At 44.6% G+C, this 25,000-nt stretch overlaps 1 protein-coding gene across 1 annotated transcript in view; it reads right to left on the bottom strand.

Annotated features, from left to right (window-relative positions):
* Positions 1–2,233: 2,233 nt before the first annotated feature.
* Positions 2,234–25,000, bottom strand: part of wnt6b (wingless-type MMTV integration site family, member 6b) — a 35,261-nt gene continuing 12,494 nt past the window's right edge. The window contains exons 3-4 of the mRNA XM_056580453.1: positions 5,832–6,151; positions 2,234–2,695 (exon numbers count right to left, since the gene is read on the bottom strand). Of these exons, the coding sequence (XP_056436428.1) occupies positions 2,234–2,695; positions 5,832–6,151 (782 nt within the window). The remainder of the gene's footprint in view (positions 2,696–5,831; positions 6,152–25,000) is intronic.

The raw sequence follows: 25,000 nt of genomic DNA, 5'->3' as shown, positions 1-25,000 counted from the left end.
TAACTGGTGAGAACTGTGGGCTCTTGGATGAAACACTAAAGATCTTTTCATGGTGTAGTATGGAAAAGAAATATAACAGTAGTAATATCAGCTATGACTGTAACTCAAGGAAGATGAAATAATTAACACAGTTTGGGTAGTAGAGTAGTAAAATCAGGGAATTGTGAAGTTTATTCTCTCCTAAAAATAAACTTTAAGATCTTATCTGTCAAACAAAAATCACTCGACAGAGAGTCAAAGGTAAAATGTGCTTTCAATAACCCCCCAATAATGCAATCTTTCATCTGAAAACAGCTTCAAGACACACACACACACACACACACACACACACACACACACACACACACACACACACACACACACACACACACACACACACACACAAACAAAAGAGTATGGATATGGTGTCAATTGAGCAACACAAAAAGATGACAGGCCATCTTTCAGGCACGCATTTCCAAACCCACACACAGACTTGTGGTCGTGCATGAACAAACACAAGCAATCGCTAAAAGTGCATCGCTACGTTTGTGTGCGTCTTTATGTCAAGAGATAAGAAAAATATTTTTTCCTTTTGTTAACACAAAAAAAATGTCATGTAAAAAAGGATGTTTCATTTTCTCCCGTGCATGGAAGTCAACGCCTAAAAGAGAGCATTTGTTTAAAAAGCAAAGCTGTATTGAAATCCACAAGTGGGCTTTTCCAAAGTGCTTTTCTAGAGAGATGCGGGAGCCACCCTGTGAGTAGTCTTGTTGTCATAGTTTAATATAAATAATAGTCTTAAAGCATGTCATTGTTACACTAACACATATGCTGTTGATTAACGCTCTGGAAACTTGTAGAACAGTGTAAAAAATACCCTTTTGTCATATATTCTTGAAACACTTAAAAATAAAGTTTTGTATTAATATTCATGTTAGCTATATGAGTTGCCCATGATAAAATGAAGATATAGTGAAAGCTGCTGCATTCCATGTGGTCTTTGAGTAAGTTAGTATATCATATGGAATTTTAACGTCTCCTATCATAGGAGGCATTTCAAAATACAAAATGCATATTGTTTCAATGAGACCTGTGGCCAACCCAGCGGAGACAGGAGACCCCAACAGGGTCTCTGTCGTTACAGCCACCTATATCCTCATGGAATGTAGGGTGTGCGAATGTTCTCCGTAATCGATAAAAAACATTCTAGAACGCAGGATTATGTCAGCGTTCTACGGGGCCGTTCCAGACAAGCATTCCACCCCTCTCTGTGGAAGTGTGGAATGCCGGCGTTCCAAGATGTTGCAGCTGTTCAGTTCCTGGGAAAGGGAAAAGATAATACAAGAGCTTCCTATGGTGATGTCATTCAGACACCTTGAGATCCGACACAACATCATTCAAATAACACAGAAGAATGCAAACGGGTGGTTTCTTTTCTCAACACACTATACTATTGATAAGATGGTGCAGGGTGAGGATATTACGATAGCAGACATCATAATGGATGTATGAATACAAAACAACCATCTAAATAGGGAGGAAAGCTCAGCTTTGAGTACTGTACTAGCCTTTACAGTCTGAGACACAAGTTGCCGAAACTGACAGCAAAAATGTGGTTACTATTAAATGCGTGAATGTTTTATTGTTGGTCGTTTTTCCTCTTCTATATTTCAGTTCAGTTGGCAGCCAAAGACGTGTATAAAATACATTTATTCAAAATGGAAACAGACAACTCTGTTCTTGTTGTATTCAGAAGGAATTGGAGTAGATAAGAAATCTTTATGAAGGAAGTTAGGGATTATATCTCTGATGTGTCTGATAGGAGAAAGACACTGATAACCAACGTGACCTTTTTCCTTAGTTTGAGACGTTGGATCTCATGTTTTGTTCCTCCTCAGCGAAGATGCTTTTCAAGAGTGTACATCTCATTTCAAACACAAGTCCACCCATTTTTTACTGGGACTTTTATAAAATATTGTATAAAATATGCCGTTATATCCATGCGTCTTTGTGTGACCTCTTGCTGGTTTGTTTGTCTCACACCAGGACACTGTCAATGTCTTGTCCAAAGCTCCTGTTGTCCACCTGGGCCTCCAGGTTCAATAACTTATGTCCCGATCCTCCACAGATCCACTCACAATCTGTCCAAAAAGAAAACCCAACGTCCTTCTTCTCAAGCACAGATAAAACTCCCCCCCTCCCCCAGCCCCTCGCCCCTCAGTGACGGAGGCTGGAGGCCGGCCCTCGCCCCTCAGTGACAGAGGCTGAGCTCCTTGCGCACAGAGCACTTCTTGCACTGCACCACGCAGCACCAGTGGAAGCGGCACAGGCAGTTCTCCTCGAACTCCAGCGTCTCGTCGCGGTGGCCGCGCTCGCAGCACAGCAGGTCACAGCCACTCACGTCCATGGCGGTGCTGTTGCAGGTGCGGCCGCGCGTGCCCAGCGAGCCCGTCTTGCGGTTGGCCTGGCAGAAGTCGGGCGACTCGGCCGAGTAGATGAGGTCCTGGCGGTCGGGGGGCTTGATGTTGTGGCCCACGGGGATCAGCGTCTTGCCGTCGTTGCCACCCATCACCTTGGAGGCGCCTTTGAAGCGCTCTAGCAGCCGGTCGCCCACCTCACGGAACGGTGCCATCTTCTTCCAGCACGTGCGCAGCGTGCACGAGCCCGACAGCCCGTGGCACTTACACTCCATGCGCATGTAGAGCTTCACTGCCTGGGGGAGGAGATGGGAGTGGAAATGAGTGTGTTTGTGTGTATGTGTGCGATTGTGTGAAGGGGAGAGTGTGTAAGTGCGTGTTCGTGTGTGTGTCAGTTTGAGTGTGTTTTTGTCAGGAAAACAGAGGGGGGAAAAAAAGATGGGTAATCGAAACCTTAAAGGGAACAAATAAACATTGACAAACCTAAAGTGCTCTTAAGGTTTAATTTATGATCTGTTTATCGATATATCACACACACCCACACCCACACACACACACACACACACATGCACACAGATAGACACTGACACACAGAAAGATTGGTAAGATAAAAGCAGACGCTATTCAGAAGGAATTTAACCCTCAACCCCCCTCTCTTCATGTTGCCTCTGGCCTTTCACATCTAACAAGCCTTGACAACAGATCACTCACTTATATACTGAGTATAATGAACCCATCTCTCTCTCCCTCACACACACATACACACACACACACACAAACACGCACATACCCTCTCTCTCTCACACACACACACAAACTAACACTCACACCTAAACACACACACACCCCCCCCACACACACACACACACACACACACACACACACACACACACACACACACACACACACACACACACACACACACACACACACACACACACACACTCACTCACACCCATACACACATACTCTCTCTCTCTCACAAATAAACACACACATGCACACACACACAAACACACACATACACACATTCTTACACACAAATACAGACTCACTCGCACTCCCTAACACACACTCACACTCTCAACCACTCTCTCACATAAATACACATTTACATGCGCTCACACCTACGCACCCCCTCATACTCTCTCTCTCACACACACACACGCATGCACATACACACAAACACACACACACACGCCCAAGCTTGCTAATTTCCCTCTTTTTGTCTTTTTTATAAATGCTAAATGTGTGTATGTGCGTCAGTGTGTATGTGTGTTCAATCTCTCCTGTTGTGTTGAGAAGTAGCGAGCTAATGCTATAATTGGTCCCAACCCCACCTACCTCCTCACTGGCTGTCTACCTGCGTTTGACCCCACTCCAGCAGTTTGTCAGAAAACCATGCAACCGTGTTGGTCTGTGTGTGTGTGTGTGTGTGTGTGTGTGTGTGTGTGTGTGTGTGTGTGTGTGTGTGTGTGTGTGTGTGTGTGTGTGTGTGTGTGTGTGTGTGTGTGTGTGTGCGTGTGTGTGTGTGTGTGTGTGTGTGTGTGTGTGTGTGTGTGTGTGTGGATCTGACGACTCCTCTGGGAACAAAGAGTAAGAGCATCCAAGTAAAAAGTAAATATGGGGAAAAATATGTTTTCAACCAAAAACATATAATTAAGGTCTTAAAAGGATAAGCAAGCAAGGGAGGAAGCCGAATCCAAAACAGCAGCATCTCCCTGTGTCCACAGAGCGTTCAGGAAGCCCTTGCCATGCAGGCCAGAAGGGAGTGCAACAAAGAGGGGTTTAAAGGCCTCCGAGGGCCTGAACGTGAGGAGCTGCTCGCAGTGCGGCCTGGAGACGCAATGTGTGGCACGCTCTTGTTGTTGTGTTTCAGAAACTTGATTCATGTCAGAATATCGGCTTACGGCTCACTACAAATATATGGCCAGAGGGGGGGGGGGGGCCCTTTGCTTTTCTCTGCGCTTGCGAAGAACATTCCAGAAGGGGAGAACGATCCTCTCCTGGATTTAACACCAGAATACTGAAATAATAACGTCACTGTTCTGTATTTTAAGATAATGGGGATTAAAGACTAATTTTGTTTTTTTCCGTGGTCTTTCTAGAAAGTTTTAGCTTGCTTCTGTAAATCGTCTTGTGAATGACGGGTGTAGTCCGATCTTAGGCTAGGTTTTGGGTTCCAACACCAACAGTCTGCCTGTGTAAAAAGGCGTCCTTGAGCGAGATGCTCTCACACCTGCTCCTTAATAACATTGAATGAAGTCGGGAGTCCTTCTGGATAAAAGAGGGTGTGAAATGTGTCAAAGGTGGTTCCTTCCTATCCATGATGTGTGTTTTGATGAACCCAGAGGAGCAAACAGCATGTATTGATAAAAACAATCATTAAGAATGAATAAATGATTCCAGAGAGACATTCTGTGGATGTATAATTATGAATACACGTTTTTCATCTGTTTTGTATTTTTCACATATTCTCACTATAATATTTTTTTATACATTTAAAATAAATTATGTATATAATATTGAGAAAAGCTGAGATAAATACATAATAATCCCAGAAAGGAAATTCCGGTGAAAATCAGGAAGCATTCTGGATAATAACGCTGTGGTACTTCTATAGTTAGTGGGATGGTTGAAGCCCATCCTTTACTGGTCTGCTTTTTGTCAGCTACTGGTATTGCGTCTGTTAATGGTATTGTGTCTGCTACTGGTATTGTCTCTGTACTGGTATTGTGTCTGTACTGGTGTTGTGTCTGTACTGGTGATGTGTCTGTACTGGTGTTGTGTCTGTACTGGTGTTGTGTCTCTACTGGTATTGTGTTTGCTACTGGTGTTGTGTCTGTACTGGTATTGTGTCTGTACTGGTATTGTGTCTGCACTGGTATTGTGGCTCTTACCCACCAGCCTCCCGGCATCGTTGTTATGGAGGTCCACCCTGTACTGGTATTTTGTCTGTACTGGTGTTGTGTCTATACTGGTATTGTGTTTGTACTGGTATTGTGTCTGTACTGGTATTGTGTCTGTTACCCACCAGCCTCCTGGCCTCATTGTTGTGGAGGTCCACACTGTACTGGTTTGTGTCTGCACTGGTAATGTGTGTGCTACTGGTATTGTATCTGTACTGGTATTGTGTCTGCACTGATGCTGTGTCTGTACTGGTATTGTGTTTGTTACCCACCAGCCTTCTGGCCTCGTTGTTTTGGAGGTCCTCCCTGTACTGGTATTGTCTCTGTACTGGTATTGTGTCTGTACTGGTGTTGTGTCTGTACTGGTGTTGTGTCTGTACTGGTGATGTGTCTGTACTGGTGTTGTGTCTGTACTGGTGTTGTGTCTGTACTGGTGTTGTGTCTGTACTGGTGTTGTGTCTGTACTGGTATTGTGTCTGTACTGGTGTTGTGTCTGTACTGGTATTGTGTGTTCTGTACCCACCAGCCTCCCAGCCTCGTTGTTGTGGAGGTCCACCAGCGCCCGGATGTCGCTCTTCCCTCGACGCCGCTTGGTGTCCATGAACTGCTTGGACTTCTCGTAGCCGAACTCCACGTCGTCCCCGCAGCCCCCCCACTCCCACTTGCCCCCCTCCCCCGAGCCGGCGGGCTCCCCTGGGCCCGCGGCGGGGGGCCGCGGAGGGGCCCGGCTCCTGGTGGCCTCGCAGCCGCACTGCAGCAGCTCCCCCATGCTGCAGGCCTGGGTGACGGCGTGGGTGACTCCCGCCGCCGTGATGGCGTACACGAACGCCGTCTCCCGGATGTCTGGAGGGGGAGAGAGGGAGAGAGAGGGAGAGAGAGGGTTAGGGAGAGAGAGAGAGTGAGAGAGAGAGAGAGAGAGAGAGAGAGAGAGAGAAAGGGTGATGGAGAAGGTTAGGGCGAAGGAAGGGAGAGGGAGAGAGAGATGGTTAGGTTGAGGGAGAGAGAGAGGGTTAGGGTGAGGGAGAGAGAGAGGGTTAGGGCAAGGGAGAGAGAGGGAGAGAGATAAGATAAGATAAGATATATGTATTTGTCATTGCACAGGAGTACAACGAAATTCATTGCACTCACGTACTGGTCTCATTTAAAAGAATAAAAGTAACATAATAAATAGTAAATAAATAAAAAAGAAATATATTCAACATTTCGTTCACTCACTACATTCATGTCGTCATACACTATACCGTTTACTTAGTGCCATCGTATGCCTAAAGAGAGGGTGAGGAAGAGAGAGGGTTAGGGCCCTTACATAGTCAACGCGAGTAACGCGGGAAAACGACGCGAGTGACGCGAGCGACGCGCTTCCTTTCATAGTCTACACAGAATACGCGAACGTCGCGGGCAATGCATGACATGCAATGCACCACTCACGCCATGGGTGGCAGCAGAGTCACCGGTGTTTTCGCGGGTGACATTCCGATCAAAATGGCTACGGAAGAAGAGTGAAGAAGCGCAGAGATAGGCGGTGGTATGTGCGCCCTTTAAATACCACACGAGATCTGGATGGGGAATTTGTTTCTCTGGGGCTTCCAATGCGAAGCCTGGACGAGGAGAGGCATTTCCAGTATTTTCGGATGTCGGCGCCAAAGTTTGATGATCTCCTTTCGCGAGTCATCCGATATCTTCCCGACTCTCACCAAAACCGGCCCTTGTCCGGGAGCAGCTGGCAGATTATTTTTTGTCAGATGCTGGCGTGTTCCCCACCAGTACAATGTGCTACGATTGGGTATGCGCACTGACCAATAAATGTATATACATTGGTCACTTGGAAGCATGACTTTTGATTCATTAGTTATCACATTACACAAGTTATCACATGACAAACTCATTAATTCATATCCATATAAAATGTTTACAACGAGCTACTGCCTTGGCAGATGAATGAATTATTTAAGTGTAGGCCTATAATAGCCAAAGCTATAGAGCATAATGTCCACAGAAATTATATGGTAGGAAACATTATTAGAGAAAAGGGGTTTATTTATCAAATACAGAAACTTGACCCACCATACACGCACACATTTTTCATTCACTACACACTCACGCTTTCAAATTTCATTCACTCAAAGAGGCTACTGAACTTATGTTTCTCACAGAACATGAACACTTATGTTTCACACAGAACGTGAACACAAAACATTACGTAATTAATTCAAATAGGCTAACACTGAAACAAATAAGGCCAGTAATAGAACGAATTTCGGGTGACAAGAAAATCATTAAAATGGCTCACAATCCCGCATCAGCTGTTTGATGTCGCACATCAAAATAACACTTTGCCCCTGTGGAAGGGTTCGCATAAATTGGCACAGGTAATTAGTAAAAGAGACGCACGGTGAATGTCATTCTTATCACGTTCCCGCATCCTCTCATATGTTCTTCTGTAACTATAACCTATAGTTGAAATAATGTACAATATTCGCTCCCACCGACAACACATAGTATTGCATGGATCGGCGCGTCGCGTATCAAAAATTGGGAGGACGCGTTTTGCTAAGCGTCGACGCATAATGGCGGCCGATATGGCAAGCCATCCCCGCCAGAAAACGGCATCATTTAGACGCGTATCACCTTCATTACGCCGTAAAAAATGCCGTAAAATGTAGAAAAACGCCGTAAAATACACCGTCATGCGCAAAAAAGCGCTGCTTTTTACGCCGCAACTGAGCCTTTCAAGAGCGTGCGTAAAAAGCGCAGTTTTGAACATCAAACCGCGCGTAAAATACGGCGCTTTTGTGCACATCACAACGCCGTAAAATACGGCGTCTCTCTAGTATGCTAATAATCTCTGCCCTTCTTTTCTCTCAGCCAATGCATTTGAAGTGTTTGCGCCCAGTCGCTGAACAAGACAAGCAGACCAAATCAGTTTAGCACAGATCTGCTTTGAGGAGTTCTCCTCTCATTTGTTGTTAGTTGTAGCGTCATATCTATATATATTAGTAAATCCAGTTCCTACAGTGTGGTCACCGTGGCCCAATCGATAGAGACGCTTGCTCTGTAGGCAAGAGGTTGTTTAACAATAAATAATAATAATACGTATAATGGCGTTTCAAACGTTCCATCGAGTCTCTCGCATTCTACAATGGGCAGCTTTATTGTTTCCCATGGGAGCCGGGGAAACTAGATTTCTTCTTCGAAGGTTGTGCTCCACACAGAACCTCCTCACCATCATAACGAAGTACTTCGGGGCAACAGAATGCTTTAGAGCGGTACTGATCGCGTCGTGTCTTTCCAGTGTCAAATAGTTCACGAATAAAATCACCATAAGGTTCAAGTGCGGCCATAACTAAGGCTAAATATAATTAGACAGTCTATTGCTGGTTTTGGTGGTTGGCTCTTTTTTCTTCGCTGCCTTCTGGTGTAGCCGATAACTATAAATGTATCTATTTTGGTAGGCCCTATTTGTTTTTCTGTTTCGGGTTTTAAAAACCAACACACAAACACAAAATCAAATGCCGTTTATTTGTTTTTCCTTTTGCCCTTTTTCAGTTTCAAAACCAAATCAGAAAAACCAAAAAACAATCCTGTTAATTGTTTTTTCTGATTTTGTTATAAATCGGAATATTCAAAGAACGAACCATACACGGATTCTCCTACCTCATCACTTTACTGACACACACAATGTGTGGCAGTAAAGTGACATGATCATTCCATAGACAAAAATCTTTCCATCTAACTAATTTAATTTAGGAGGATAGTCATTGCACAGATGTAAGTTAACCAAGTATTCTCATTATAGCCTAGTTATATCCTAGTTTTGCATATTTATACATTGCATCCTATTTTCATATTTCATGTGGCATCTGTATTTTTATGTAGGCTACAGCATCTGTATTTTAAATGAAGCTTATATCTTCTTTTTACATTTTACCTTTTGCTGAGGTGGGCGCTGTATTAGCCTACTGTATAGGCTGTCTGTATTTGTGTAAGAGTTATTTGTATTGTGTAACCTGCTGGATTATGAAAGTTAGTTTGGGGTAAATAAAGTGTCTGTCTGTCTGTCTGTCTGGGGGAAAATGCCGTGAAAAATGTATGCACGGTGCGTTCAGGATTAGGACTGATATTATGTCGGCATAGGCCTAATCAATCGGGTTTTAATATTTGAAGCATTCATATCAGTCTATTCTTTTCGTAGGCTACTCTGCTGTTGGCCTTGATGGGGAGATATTTTTTTGCTTCCATGCACAAATAGTTGAATCCAACAACATTTCTGCGTCTCCAGAGCCCATTTAAGCACCGTGTCAGACTCAGTAGACAGTTACAAGCCTCTGAACGTTGTTAGAGCATGGCTCCCCAGTTCATCAGTGTCTCTCTCTATGGCTCCCTCTCACTCCTTTCCACTGTGTATTTATATCGATTGAACAAGAGAGGATGTTACGATAACTCCGCGAAAATAAAGGCTCCATGGCTGTAATAATTTAAATATAATTAACTTATAAAGCGTGTAACAAGACACCTAGATGATCTGGCTGGCTGACTAAAAAGGCACTGAATTTGGATCTTATAACAGAGGAGGTCTGGCTTGCGGACTAAAAAGCATTGCGATCATAAAAGCGTGACCATCTGACAAAAGCACAAATCTGACAATAAATGGATTCGATCCGACAACCTCTTCCCTACATAGCAAGCGTCTCTATCGATTGGACCACGGTTATCACAATTTTGCGCATGACAGCGTATTTTACAGCGTTTTTCTACATTTTACGGCGTTTTTTACGGCGTAATGAAGGTGATACGCGTCTAAATGATGCAGTTTTCTGGCGGGGATGGCTTGCCATAGGCCGAAGCGTCGCGTCGCGTAGCCTTTTGGACGCGTATGCGTAGCGCTGCGTCGACTATGTAACGGCCCTTAGGGTGAGGGAGAGAGATTGGGTTAGGGCGAGGGATAGAGAGTGGGATAGGGCAAAGGAGAAAGAGAGAGAGGGAGAGAGAGGCAAGTTCTGATTAAACGTATATTTAACCGGGCTGGTCTCATTGAGATCGAACATCTCTTATACAGAAGAACTGGCCAAGACAGCAGCGTGCACGTTTCAATAGAGTCACTACATGGAACAGAAACTGGAAGAGAGTTCAATATTTTGATTCAGATTCCACATAAAATGGCACAATTGAATGCAAGGTAGCTGTGATAAGAAGTCGGGTTTAAAACATTTACAAACAACAGCTTTGTTCTCCTCCTTTTCTTTAATTCTTACTTCAAAGAACAGTCATTTACTGTTAGGAGTTGCTGTCATTGAAAAAGGATCTGGTGTTTGTTCATGAGTTGATCCTTGTTGACCACACTGCATGCTCTTCCACACCGCCCGGGTCATAGTTTCTAAAACACGACGTGAACTCGCAGGGGAACCGGCTTATCGATCATCAGATCAGCAGTTCAGTTCCTATGGTTATTCCTGTCTGTCTGACCAGACCTAGATGAGACCCAGTTTAGTTCCTATGGTTATTCCTGTCTGCCTGTCCGTCCAGCCCTATTACTAGTAGAGAGCCAGTTTAGTCCCTGTGGTTATTTCTGTCCGTCTGTCCAGCCCTAGGAGAGACCCAATTTAGTCCCTGTGGTTATTTCTGTCTGTCTGTCCGTCCAGCCCTAGTAGAGACCCAGTTAAGTCCCTGTGGTTATTTCTGTCTGTCTGTCCAGTCCTAGGAGAGACCCAGTTTGTTCCCTATGGCTATTTCTGTATGTCTGTCCAGCCTTAGTAGAGACCCAGTTTAGTCCCTTTGGTTTTTTCTGTCCGTCTGTCCAGCCCTAGAAGAGACACAGTTTAGTTCCTGTGGTTATTTCTGTCTGCCTGTCCAGCCCTAGGAGCCGTAGCGCCCGTCTGTCTCTGCGGTCATGTGACACATTGCTGCATGATCAAAGCAAGTCTTTCTCCATCCACTTCTATTACAGCAATCACAGGTCTCTTTGCAATTACATTGTTGATAGGGGCACCCTTTTGGTCACAGACAACATCATGCAGGCTGGTAAACACACACACAACCCATGCTCACACACACACACATATACACAACTGATGTTGTCTTTCCTAGGGCTTAGCACGCCTGGCTAAATGATAGTCTGACCACAACTGCAAACTGATGGTCCGCCTTGGCCTGAGGCCTCAGCCTCCCTGGTCCGCCTGGCTCCTCCCAGTCACACCTACATGCTCACCTCTCCATGCAGAGGGATGGGGGTCAGAGATATTTTATTACGCCTAAACATGTATACGGTTCCTTTTTAACTAGAGCCCTCAAAGGATGGGATCCCTATTTTTTGGCTGTATTTTATGGCATGCGTGGGAACCTTTTCAACAGCATTCCTCTTTTATGTTGTCAGTTGAGTAGGACCTATTATAAACAATGACAATTATTAAAGAAAATTGTGTCAACAGGACAACCGCAAAGGTGGACCATGTTTGAGATCTTGTGAGAAACAGTGAGGGATGTTTACAACATACCATCATTTCTTCTTGGATGTGAAACATTGGTCATAAACAATAACACCCAAAACCAAGGCTGGACGGCCTCTATTGTCTGGAGACTGCTGTGTTAACATTCTGGGAGTACTGGGAACTATCGCCGCCTTTAATGTCCTCACGGCACCAGTGGCAAGAGAGCTGGTGGTAGAGGACGCAGTGTGTGTGTGTGTGTGTGTGTGTGTGTGTGTGTGTGTGTGTGTGTTTCATGAGCGAACAAGTGACAAAGAAAGAGAGATAGACAGAGGGAGACAGAACGGGAGAGAGAGAGAGAGAGAGAGAGAGAGAGAGAGAGAGAGAGAGATGAAGAAAAACTGAGGATAAGAGAGATAAAATAATACAAATAATATCGATCACTTTTAGTGATCTATGAAGTACTCAAATAAACTTTACATGATATAAAAAGACAGCAAACAGCTGAAATAACAACAACAAAATATCAATAACAGGTAACATTAAAGGTAAAATTGGACTTAAAAGTTAGAGCGAGCGAGAGAGAGTGAGCAGTCCCCTTACAAGGCGCTGTGGAGCCCATCCTCAGTGAGAGAGGTTTAATGTCTGTGTGCTGGAAGGTGGTGAGCAGCATGCTAGTCAGAGCTCTGGCGGAGCTGCCAGCAATGCTGCGTATCGCATGATTCAGTGAATGGGATTCATTAGGGCTGGTCACACACACTCACACACACACACACACACACACACACACACACGGGGGAGTGGGTGGCGTGCGACGGGACCTCCACTCACCAAGCCACCATGATATCAATACCAGCTGTGCACCCCGAAAACACTCAAGTGACTGCTGCACTCACGTGTGTGTGTGTGTGTGTGTGTGTGTGTGTGTGTGTGTGTGTGTGTGTGTGTGTGTGTGTGTGTGTGTGTGTGTGTGTGTGTGTGTGTGTTGGTGTTTGTGTGTGTGGGTGTCTTTGTGTGTGTGCGCGTGCATGTCAAAACATGAACTTGTTTGAGGGTTTGGAGCGTTGGTCATAGCGGTAATGGAAATTAATCTGGGTTCTTGGGATATTGATGAGCTGTTAACTTTGTGGTTGCCTATGTAGCTTTTGTTACTATAACGGTGCATTTGTGTGTTTATGTGTTGTCAACTTATTGTTATGTTGAGTTGAGTACTATCGTCAGCACGGTGTTTGAGAATAGAGCAGACCAGGATTGTGTAGATCATGACAGTGAAGCATTACCAAGTCTCTGGCAGCATAAAGGAGAACAGTACTGAAGCCATTTCAGCTAAATATTATAAGTCAGGTTTTTATTTTCGCTTTGCACAGATGGAGTATTTTGCTTTTGATTATCTCTGAACAAGCTGCATCAAACCCCGAAAATCTCAGGAGAGACCACAGGTCTCACCATCGCTTAAGTGGTGAGGAAAAGATCAATAAAAATCAAAACAAAACAAAAGCACATCTAAAACGAAACAGTTCTGGGACACAAATAACTATTGGTTAAAAGATAAAAAAATAATCATATTGAAAACGGTATGAATTGATGTGCTGCATTTGCCATTCTGCCTGGGAGATGTGAATTCCAAGCTTTCCCCCAGTGGGTGTCTGGGCCTGTCCTGCTCTGCCTTCAGCGCCAGAAGGGCTACTGTGGGTATTAACACATTTATTTAATGCTTAATCTTTCAGGCAACAATGTGTGAAGTGTCAAACGTTACCAGCCCTGCGTATATCAGGGCTGTCAGGTATATTGAGTTTCTCTCTTTACATGTTGTTGTGAATAGGCTTCACTTTAAAACGTGTTAAATGTCAAAGCTTATAACGTACAAGAGAGGCCTATATCCTTTACTTAACTAGGACCCCTTTTTTTGTTTCCATGAATGGTTTTAGACACAATCTTGAAGAATCTAATCGGATCAAATTATATTATTTTACTTAAAATGCTCAAATGTTTCATATAATTTAACTGAGAGGTAAAGACAACTCCCTGAAACACTGGTTGAGAAGCTCTGCACCAAAGGGCCTTTTCCCTAGTACTGTGAGTGGGGGAAAGGTGTAAATAATGCTGATGGATGAAGCACACACTCACTCCCACACACACACACACACACACACACACACACACACACACACACACACACACACACACACACACACACACACACACACACACACACACGCATGAATGCACCCTTAGGCCCGCACCAACATGCACAAAACACACCACATACCTGCACGCACAAACATGCACGTACACACGCAATCCCACGCATACACTCACACACACACCCAGCCACACACACACACACACACACACACACACACACACACACACACACACACACACACACACACACACACCCAGGGATGGAAATTAACACCCGCCACACGCCATTTGCGGGTGGATTTGTATGGTGGCGGGTGAATTGTGTCACTTCACCCGCCACTGTGGCGGTTAATACTTTCCAGTCAGGTCCGATCAAATTTGCATATCTAATACATTCGTTATACGGCGCTGCACAGTTCCACAACCATTACTGTCAACATCCGGGCCCCTTCTTCCTCTACGCCTCTTTTGCTGAACTGCGACTCTCAATATCCGGGATAATATCGGTAACAGGGCTCTCAAGTCTCACGTGTTCGGCGTGAGACACACGCAATTCAACCCATGCACACGCTCACACGCCACACGTAGGGTAACCAGACGTCCTCTTTTGCCCGGACATGCCCTCTTTTTGACACACTTTTAAAAAATGTGTGTCGGAATTTCAAAATCGTCCGGGATTTTATTAAAGCCTCATATATGTTCACATTGAATTTGAGTTGCGTTTCTCTGGGTCGTTCACAAACTAGTTAGGCTACGCCCTCCCCTACTCAGTTCTGTTCGCTTCGCATTGGTGGAAGTGAGTAGGGGGAGTGGTTAAGTAGAGCCTTCAGATTGGACGGTTTGACCTACTCAGTTACCGTCGTGTTTTGTATTTATTATTTTACCATTATTGTTTTATAGGGACAAACATTAACAAATTTATCCTACAGAGGATTGATAAAGTTCTATCTATTGAACAGAAAGAAACACTTGGTCATACTTTACACACTTTACCACAGCATTGGCCTACTGAATGCCACAGATATATTTTCAGCATTGGACTGAATGCCACACATATTTTCTTCTGAATATTAGTGTTAAGGGCATATAATGCATACTATCATACGTTAGTTACCATGTCTGTGTGGACACATTTGTATGCAGTCACATGTAAATACAAAAAAACAAATGTTCCTATTGACTTATGATGGTGTAGCCATGCATGTTGTTTTATTATTAATATGTCAATTTGTTTTTTAATGAAAATACTTTGTATAGATTAATTATCCCCAAACTTGTCATCGTAACACCAACTGATGTGTATGAAAAACACTTTTCTTATCTATTGTTACTATTATATTGTTTAAAATGTACGCATATATTAAAAAATATATAGCGTATAAAAAGTGGCTGGTAAAAAAGATGAGTGGCTGGTAGATTTTTAAATCTACCTGCCACAGTGGCTGGTGGGCAAAAAAGTTAATTTCCATGTCACACACACACGCACACACACACACACACACACACACACACACACACACACACACACACACACACACACACACACACACACACACACACACACACACACACACACACACACACACACACACACACACACACACACACACACACACACAGTCTAACCCATGCAAGGTTGCTAGACATGGAAGGTTGTGCAATGTGTGATCAACTGGAGCTGGATGTGGTGAGACATAACAAAGAGTGACAGTATAATAATTATTAGAATACATGAAACAAAACCTGTCTCTTCTACAAAACGATATCCCCTCTGTAGTATAAAGGACCATAACAATGAAAGAATTGGAAGTAAATATTGAATAATGCATGCATTCAAACCTTTCCATACACCACTATGATCATCCCATTGATCATAAAACATAAACCAACTTTCAACAAGAAGCCTTTCTGATACTGTCACCCATACTGAAGTGTTGCTACTCATGTTACCTCAAAAACATTTACCAGTACACCAACGTAGCAACACAATTTGGTCTCACTAATCACACTTTAGATCGATCCATCTTACTTATGATGGCCGGTTCAAATCTGTCTGAACGGGTGTTTTACTTCTTTTCGATTCAGATTTGTTTTGACCCATCATGTTGCTCGTGGCGGATATCTGTAAGTAGATGATTGCAGAACACAAACTCGAACTCGAAGGAAACTGTGAATAAGTATCTGTAAAGGTTTCAAATAACACCCTGTAGACTGGCCACTGTAAAAATACACTCAAATCCATCTGAAAGCTTCATCTTGCGTGAGCTGTATTCAATATCTCAGTAGGGAAACAGGAAACAAGGATGCAACTCTGCCTTTTTCAGTTGGTCTCCGGCCCAGGCTCTGGGCCTTCTCCCCTTAGGAGCTCTGCTGTCACATAGTAGGACTGTCCCACATTAGGCCTGATCTGACGGGTTGTATTGGTAAACCAGGCATCCCATTCATCATCGGAATGAAATTAACTTTCTCATGTAAACCACGCCAGTGATCAGTATCATTTGCGAATCTTACTAAAACGTTTTCTCCTCCTTTGTTAAGCAAAAGTGACTAATAAATTCTGCAAACCCTGTGTGTGTGTGTGTGTGTGTGTGTGTGTGTGCGTGCGTGCGTGCGTGCGTGCGTGCGTGCGTGCGTGCGTGCGTGCGTGCGTGCGTGCGTGCTATGGAGCCAGTTTCCTGCCATAATTCAAACCTGAAAAAAAATGTTTCAAAGGCTTGTAAGTCTGGGTTTGAAAACTCAACACCTTGTAAAAAAGGTTTTGCAACACTGAAAAAAGAGATTATGACCTGAAAAAAATTCAAACAAAAATTCAAACATCTGTAAACATGATTTTGTGTTCTATTTTATCTTCTTCATCATTTTCACCAACACATTTTCAAAGTTCAAACAATTTCACCAGCGCATTTGCAGAGTTTCAAATCTGCCACTGTTCTAACAGTGTATTTCATTGTTTCCCAGTTTTGAAACCTTGTAAATGGGATTCTGCAAACAGGTGTTCATACATTGAGAAATAAGTTTTGAAAGGTTGAATATTTAGTTTTAACAACTTGTAAAGGTGTACGTTTACGCCATTGCAACGTATTTTTTCAGAACTGACTTTTCAGCACTGACTTTTCAGAGATTTGACCACACAGGCGCAAGCTTTGAGTCACGTGAATATTGGCAGTGTTCTGTCGCGCACTCGTTTTGAAACTCCTGACAGTAAAATCTGAAAAAAAAAAACGTTCCTGGGGGCGGGACCATTTAGCTCTAAACCTATTGGTTGCTCTCGGCTGACGTTCATTCCAATCACATGTGCCGTTCACCGGGCTGTGCGTGATTGACAGTGCTCTGCCGATGAAAAGAATGTGATTAGAATGTACGTCAGTACATTCCAAGGGGTCAGACAGCTATCATGCCGTCGCAGTCCACCACCCAGACTCCCCCATCCGCCAACGACCGCATGGGGATAAGGGAGGGACGAAGGATGTACACGTGCCGTTCACTGGGCTGTGCGTGATTGACAGTGCTCTGCCGATGACAAGAATGTGATTGGAATGTACGTCAGCCGAGAGCAACCAATAGGTTTAAAGCTAAATGGTCCCGCCCCCAGGAACGTTTTTTTTCCTTCAGACTTGACTGTCAGGAGTTTCAAAACATATGCGCGACAGAACACTGCCAATATTCACGTGACTCAAAGTTTGCGCCTGTGTGGTCAAATCTCGGAAAAGTCAATGCTGAAAAGTCAGTTCTGAAAATATACGTTGCAATGGCGTAAACGTACACCTTTACAAGTTGTTAAAACTAATTATACAACCTTTCAAAACTTATTTCTCAATGTATGAACACCTGTTTGCAGAATCCCATTTACAAGGTTTCAAAACCGGGAAACGATGAAATACACTGTTAGAACAGTGCCAGATTTGAAACTCTGCAAATGCGCTGGTGAAATTGTTTGAACTTTGAAAATGTGTTGGTGAAAATGATGAAGAAGATAAAATAGAACACAAAATCATGTTTACAGATGTTTGAATTTTTGGTCAGGTTATAATCTCTTTTTTCAGTGTTGCAAAACCTTTTTTACAAGGTGTTGAGTTTTCAAACCCAGATTTACAAGCCTTTGAAACTTTTTTTTTCAGGTTTGAATTATGGCAGGAAACTGGCTCCATAGCGTGCGTGCGTGCGTGCGTGCGTGCGTGCGTGCGTGCGTGCGTGCGTGCGTGCGTGCGTGCGTGCGTGCGTGCGTGCGTGCGTGCGTGCGTGCGTGCGTGCGTGCGTGCGTGCGTGCGTGCGTGCGTGCGTGTGTGTGTGTGTGTGTGCAGTGCCTTCCTAAGAATTAACTACAAGAAACCAATTATGTTCCAGAGGGAACATAATGTTAGAAACGATGAAATGGGAATTCAGTTATTTCTGCTAAAGACGGTCCATTCCAACAATTATTAGCTATTCATTGCTTACTCAGTTATCCATGAATCAATCAAGACATCTCTAATGTGTTAGGAGGACTAGTTATGCTTGACAGACTATCACACTCACACATTGGAATATCATACAATAGTGAAAGATTTGTTTACAAGCAGGTTTACAATAACACTTTCCCCACTATGCCATGCGATTACAAAACATATTACAATGCCTTCATGTTGCCAGATTTCTATGAGCAGCTCAATGATGGTTGCAATACCTTTTCATTCTCTTACAGATTTTTTGGCACATAACAAGACAGGGTTTTTGAAGAGAACAGCGAATGATGGACGTTCTGGCGATGGCATACTCATCGCGGCTGATGTTTGACTAGTGATTGCCCACAGAACAAGCACTGATTCCCAAGATGTTATCTCCTCTACCCACACAGATCTCAAGTCTTTTTAGTTCATCCAGTTCAAGACAGACATTCTGAAACAGTGCCAGCCGGAACAGACATCTTAAAAAAAAAAAGGTAAACTTCCCAGAACTTGATGTTTGGCCAATGTTGGGAAATAATAGCCTGGAGATATTTCTAAGAGGCGGGAATGTTACGGCGATCTAAGTTCCTGCTTTGAAGCCAACTATTGTGGACTTAAAGGGGTCATATTACACTTCTTCGGCTTATTCCCTTTCCGTTAGTGTGTTAGATAGCTTTTGTTTATTACGTATTAAGACTGCTAAGCTGCTCTGCCTGAAACAGCTAAAGTAAAGGCTGACTGCAAACGAGTTAGCCCGGACTCTGTCCAAAGTCCCGCCCCACGGCGTGTTTCGTATACCCTCAAAGAAAGATAGTAAGACCGGCGGCCGCTGGAGTTCGGTTCGTGGAGCACGATGTCGAAAAGGCGCTGTTGTCACCCATACAAATCCCCTTTGTACGGGCTTCCAAAGGAATAAAAAAGAATCAGTGGTTAAAATACCATTTGACCATTCCCTTCATTCAACGTAGGACTGCCTCCTAGATGGGCAACAGTTCACGGCTGGACAACCTGTATATTCAGGATCACAACCTTTGTTTAAAACAGTTCAGAGTTGGTGGTTGCAGCTGAGCTGTACAACCCGTGAAACCTAACTTTATAGTGTTCAAACGTTGTGGTTAATCAGCTGTAGGATGTGGCTAACATTTGTATGAGACTGGAGAACATAGGACCCTTTTTTAAAAAAAAAGGGTCCTATGTTCCCCGCTTTTCCCAAAAAGGGTCCTATGTTCCCCGGTCTGTTACTTTTTCCACCATTACTGCCAAATTCCGGCCGAGAAAACCACCATTGCATGTCTTTACCTTTTGTGGAAGAGGGAGAGACGTCGGAGAACCCAACGTAGTCTGTTCATACGCCGGTAAACAAACCCCGAGAAGCCCAATCCCTACGAGGGGAACATAGGACCCTTTTTGGGAAAACGGGGAACATAGGACCCGGGGAACATATGGATGACCCCCTAACATGCTAGCAGACCTTATTTTGTTCAAATGTTTTTGATAGTCAGCTGTAGGCCTTGGTTAACTTACTTAGTGTTCAAATAGATTTGCTAATAAGCATCAGGCCCACCTTTACCTCAAAATGTGTTGAAATATGGTGATGGTTTTCCGATCCCAATGTGGTGTTCAAGGGTGGAGTTGCATAACCAGTATAAAGAGACCGGAGGCCCTTCTCTATGTGTGTGTGTGTGTGTCGTGTATAGTGGTTCCGAGGTCCATAGCTGGGGCTGTGTGTACTAGGCTATTGTTGCTCTGTGTAAGTGTGTTTTCACGCATGTGTGTGGTCAAGCTGTCTTACAAAAGGTTCTCCTTCAGTTCTTTAGAAACATAGATGGGTTATTTGAATTAAATATTTTTTACAGATTATGTGGACAACCTAAAGGGGGTCGTAATTGAAAAGGGGTATAAGGACTCCGTTTTTTGAGGGGGTTAAAACTATCCCAATACCAAGGACCTGTCCTCCCAGTATGAGGTACTCTCAAAGGGGTCCGGGCTGCCAGCCCTGCAGTCAAGTAGGGGTTGAAAGCCAACGTACTGCCGGATCAAGAACCTCCTGGCGGGAGACGACATGGCAACCCTGACATTCTGTCATAAGTAGCTCAAGCCGACTGTTTATATACAGTACATTTGCAAAAAATATAGTTATTTTGAAAATATTTATTTTATTATTTCTTTACAAATAAATTGAGTCCTGTGGTATCGTGAAACCTCAATGATTTTATTCAAGACAGTTGTATCATTCCATGCAATTCCAAATGACTCTTCTTATGTTCTACGTCAGCTCTATATATGCTTTTGATGTTCTGATAAGGGATTCAATTCAGGCTCTAGGCCTGGATGTGCAGGGTGTATTCCTCGTAGGGGGGACTGGAACCTGCTTCATTCGTACTCGAACATAGTAAGGAAAATACAAAAAATTCACAGAAATTATAAAATATACAAATTGGTCAGTCAACAAGCACATGTTGTTATCGTGATGTATTTCATCTGTAATATATGATAGCTACGCTATAACTACTTACCACTGTGAAATGTCCTTATCCACTCTTGGTTGTGAAGGTACTTGTGGTTGAAGTTATGATTCGGAATCGGACTCGGGCAAAATAAGTTACTGCTGAACCGAAGCCATTGATTGGTTTACAGATGCTCGGGACTCATGAGATGCCTGTTGGGCGTTTGCCCAATCGCAACAAAGTCGCAAATCGCAAGCGGCTGAATGCAGTCCTGCGTCATTGAACAGTATTACAATATCAGGTATACTTTGCACATTAAAGTATGTCAACATATTCTAATAGTACCCCAAAAAGAAATGATTAACCACAAAATAAATGATCCCTTTATTAACATATTTTAAAAAGTTTTGGTTTTGAGACAAAGGTTAAACTTAAACAGTATACTACAGTATATATTTGTATAATTGCATGCACAAACCAGATAATTTACCTCAGAGGCTTCAAAACATAGAAGCACTATAGGGTTAAGTTATAGACGGGAAGGAATTCATGATGAGTTATATCTAGCTAGTGGATCCACTTGCCTTTCATTCCTGTCTCCCATCTCATTCATTATTCTCATTTCCTTTAATCTCAAATACGGTGGGACATGATTCGCCATCCCATTGCTGCTGGGTTGCTGGGATCGAGTGTTCATATGGAATGCCCCTAATGAAAGCTTGAAGTTGGGGTATATTTCTGCTTTAAAACTAGCCCCCTGGGTATAGGCTGAGCTCCATCTAATGTGGGTGGAGTGACCTTACCCCATCTCAGTATCAGAGCTTTCTGAGACCGCTTTCATGGATTAGAACAAATTGACGGCTATTCTTCAACACAATGGAGCACTCGACTCGCATCTGGATAAACATCGGGATGAAAGTTGCAATAAACATTGGGATAGACATCGGGAGAAATGTTTGCATTGCTGCCTGGAGCAGGTTCAGGCATACAAATTCTTCATTGTTCTTTTTAATTTTACGATCTATACTGAAAATAAACAGAAAATAGGTAAGACCATTGGTTTGGTGCTACATTGAGCCAGGGGGTCCTAGTTAAGCTCAATGTAAGATAAAAGAGCTAAAGGTAAAAAAACTGCATACAAAAATCACAACGGACAGGGACTCAAAGGTTATTGTCCCCAACCCATTTTTTATGTACACCAGCTAGTTATTATAATGAGATATCATCTAAACACTTATACATCTCTGGTATGTCGGCCAGACTGGGATGTCATGTGACCAATAAGTACTTAACTTCACTGCAAAGAATTACAGTGCTTGTCTGGTATGAGTTATGGAGATTGACTGCCAAGACCAAACCTCCTTCACTGGGCCCTGTCGGAAAGTGTCTTGACTTGTCTTGGGGAGCAGAACACACTGGATCTGCACCACTCTAGTGCTATTTCACTCATTACTGCGGTGTCTGGATCAGGAACATTCGGAATATTGAGACATTTATTTTAAATACATATTGTTGCTATTTCTTCTTATGACCAGTTGCTGCCGTGATTAGCTACAGGTTTATTTTATTAGCATTTTGCTGTTCTTCATCCTGAAAGGAGATGCAGGACGTGTGCTATTGAACGTTTTTTTTAAAGAGTGGTCATTCATTGAAGCTACAACATGAAGTTAAAACCCAAATACCTGAGAACATCTGCTGTCCTGCAGGTGATGCCTGCTCCCCCACCAGGAGCTGCTCTGTTGTTTGTTGACCAAACTAAACCCTGTCAGGGCGGCCCTCTAGGGCCCCCCCGTCGACCCCCGGGCACACACACAGCGCTCTGTGAACTCACATCGCGCAACACAACTGACAGCCCAGCTCATTGGAACCGGCATGCCACTCTGTAGTCGCTTTATTACTAACTTCAAAGCGCTGGAGGAAGATGTTAAAGAGATCCAAGGAGAGATGTTGGGGGAGAGGAAGAACCAAAAAAATGAGAGGCAATTTTAGATTATCATGTTGAGCACACACACACACACACACAGACAGCAACACATGCACACACACACACACGCACGCACACACACACACACACACACACACACACACACACACACACACACACACACACACACACACACACACACACACCCACACACACACACACACACACACACACACACACACACACACACACACACACACACACACACACACACACACACACACACACACACACACACACACACACACACACACACACACACACACACACACACACACACACACACACACACACACACACACACACACACACACAGATACACACACTGAGTGATGCTGGGAAGAGAGAGCCAGTCAAGTGTGAAGATGTCTGATGTGGAAACACAACAGCTGCCCTTGTGTGTTGGAGCGCCATCACAGAGGGGGATCCCACCGCATGTTGACGCTCGGCCCGCCCAGTGTGGTCGCCGGGTCACGGGTTCAGACGTCCTTAAGTCAAGATGTCGGCAGAGGAAGGGAGATGACCATCATGTTCTAGAGCACGGTGGAGGAATGGTGGGAACCGCCACGAACATTCAAAAGAAAGCCTCTTTAGGAGGGGAAGAGGAGCCACACACAGAGAACATGTTCTCCCAGAGCGCCACCCTCACCAGAGCACCACCTCCTCCTCTAGAGAACCCCCCTCCTCCTCTAGAGCACCACCTCCTCCTCTAGAGAACCCCCCTCCTCCTCTAGAGCACCACCTCCTCCTCTAGAGCACCACCCTCCTCCTCTAGAGCACCACCCTCCTCTAGAGCACCACCCTCCACCAGAGCACCACCCTCCTCCTCTAGAGCACCACCCTCCTCCTCTAGAGCACCACCCTCCTCTAGAGCACCACCCTCCTCCTCCAGAGCACCATCCTCCACCAGAGCACCACCCTCCTCCTCCAGAGCACCACCCTCCTCATCCAGAGCACCACCCTCCTCTAGAGCACCACCCTCCTCTAGAGCACCACCCTCCACCAGAGCACTACCCACCTCCTTTAGAGCACCACCCTCCTCCTCTAGATGACCACCCTCCTCTAGAGCACCACCCTCCTCCTCTAGAGCACCACCCTCCACCAGAGCACCACCCTCCTCCTCTAGATGACCACCCTCCTCTAGAGCACCACCCTCCTCCTCTAGAGCACCACCCTCCACCAGAGCACCACCCTCCTCCTCTAGAGCACCACCCCCTCCTCCAGAGCACCACCCTCCACCAGAGCACCACCCTCCACCAGAGCACCACCCTCCTCCTCCAGAGCACCACCCTCCTCCTCCAGAGCACCACCCTCCTCCTCCAGAGCACCACTCTCCACCAGGGCACCACCCTCCACCAGGGCACCACCCACCACCAGAGCACCACCCTCCTCTAGAGCACCACCCTCCTCCAGAGCACCACCCTCCTCCTCCAGAGCACCACCCTCCACCAGAGCACCACCCTCCTCCTCCAGAGCACCACCCTCCTCCTCCAGAGCACCACCCTCCTCCTCCAGAGCACCACCCTCCTCTAGAGCACCCCCTCCTCCTCCAGAGCACCACCCTCCTCCTCCAGAGCACCACCCTCCTCCTCCACAGCACCACCCTCCTCCTCCAGAGCACCACCCTCCTCTAGAGCACCCCCCTCCTCCTCCAGAGCACTACCCTCCTCCTCCAGAGCACCACACTCCTCCAGAGCACCACCCTCCTCTAGAGCACCACCAGAGACGGTCATAGTGTCTCCTGGAGGCTTGGCCCCTTCAGCAGGGATTCAGTGTCTCTGCTCCACCAGGGCTGGAGGGGACGGAGGAGTCCAACTCATCAGGGTCCAGCAACTCATAGTTCAAACCGACACTACATCATGTTGGTACTGCATATACTCAGTACTCAGTACTCAGTTCAAATCAATATCTGAACTGGTTCAGATATTGATATTAATTTTGACGTTTCTCAAGAAAGAACAGGTCCATCCATCCAGGGAATTTGTTGCCATGAATGGTTTTATTCTGGTCCATTCTCCCCCCCTGGAAAAGAGTCACTGTGATCTGTACCTTGTACTCAATCCACGTGAGGCTACTTAGTGCAGGTTTAATGCATTACCAAAGTTTCATCTGTTTGAATAATTTGTTCATGTTTACATGTTTTCATAGTTTCCTTTATGCTAGTACTAACTGCAGGATTCACGGTAGGGTTCTATTCTAAGTCCTTGAATAAATAGGTAAACTTTAATAATCTAAGATAAGACTTTCAGTGTAATCCAGTATTTGTAAGG

Source organism: Gadus chalcogrammus, chromosome 20 (assembly GCF_026213295.1).
Source record: "Gadus chalcogrammus isolate NIFS_2021 chromosome 20, NIFS_Gcha_1.0, whole genome shotgun sequence".
NCBI lineage: Eukaryota > Metazoa > Chordata > Actinopteri > Gadiformes > Gadidae > Gadus > Gadus chalcogrammus.
This window is presented reverse-complemented; position numbering and strand designations above follow the sequence as displayed.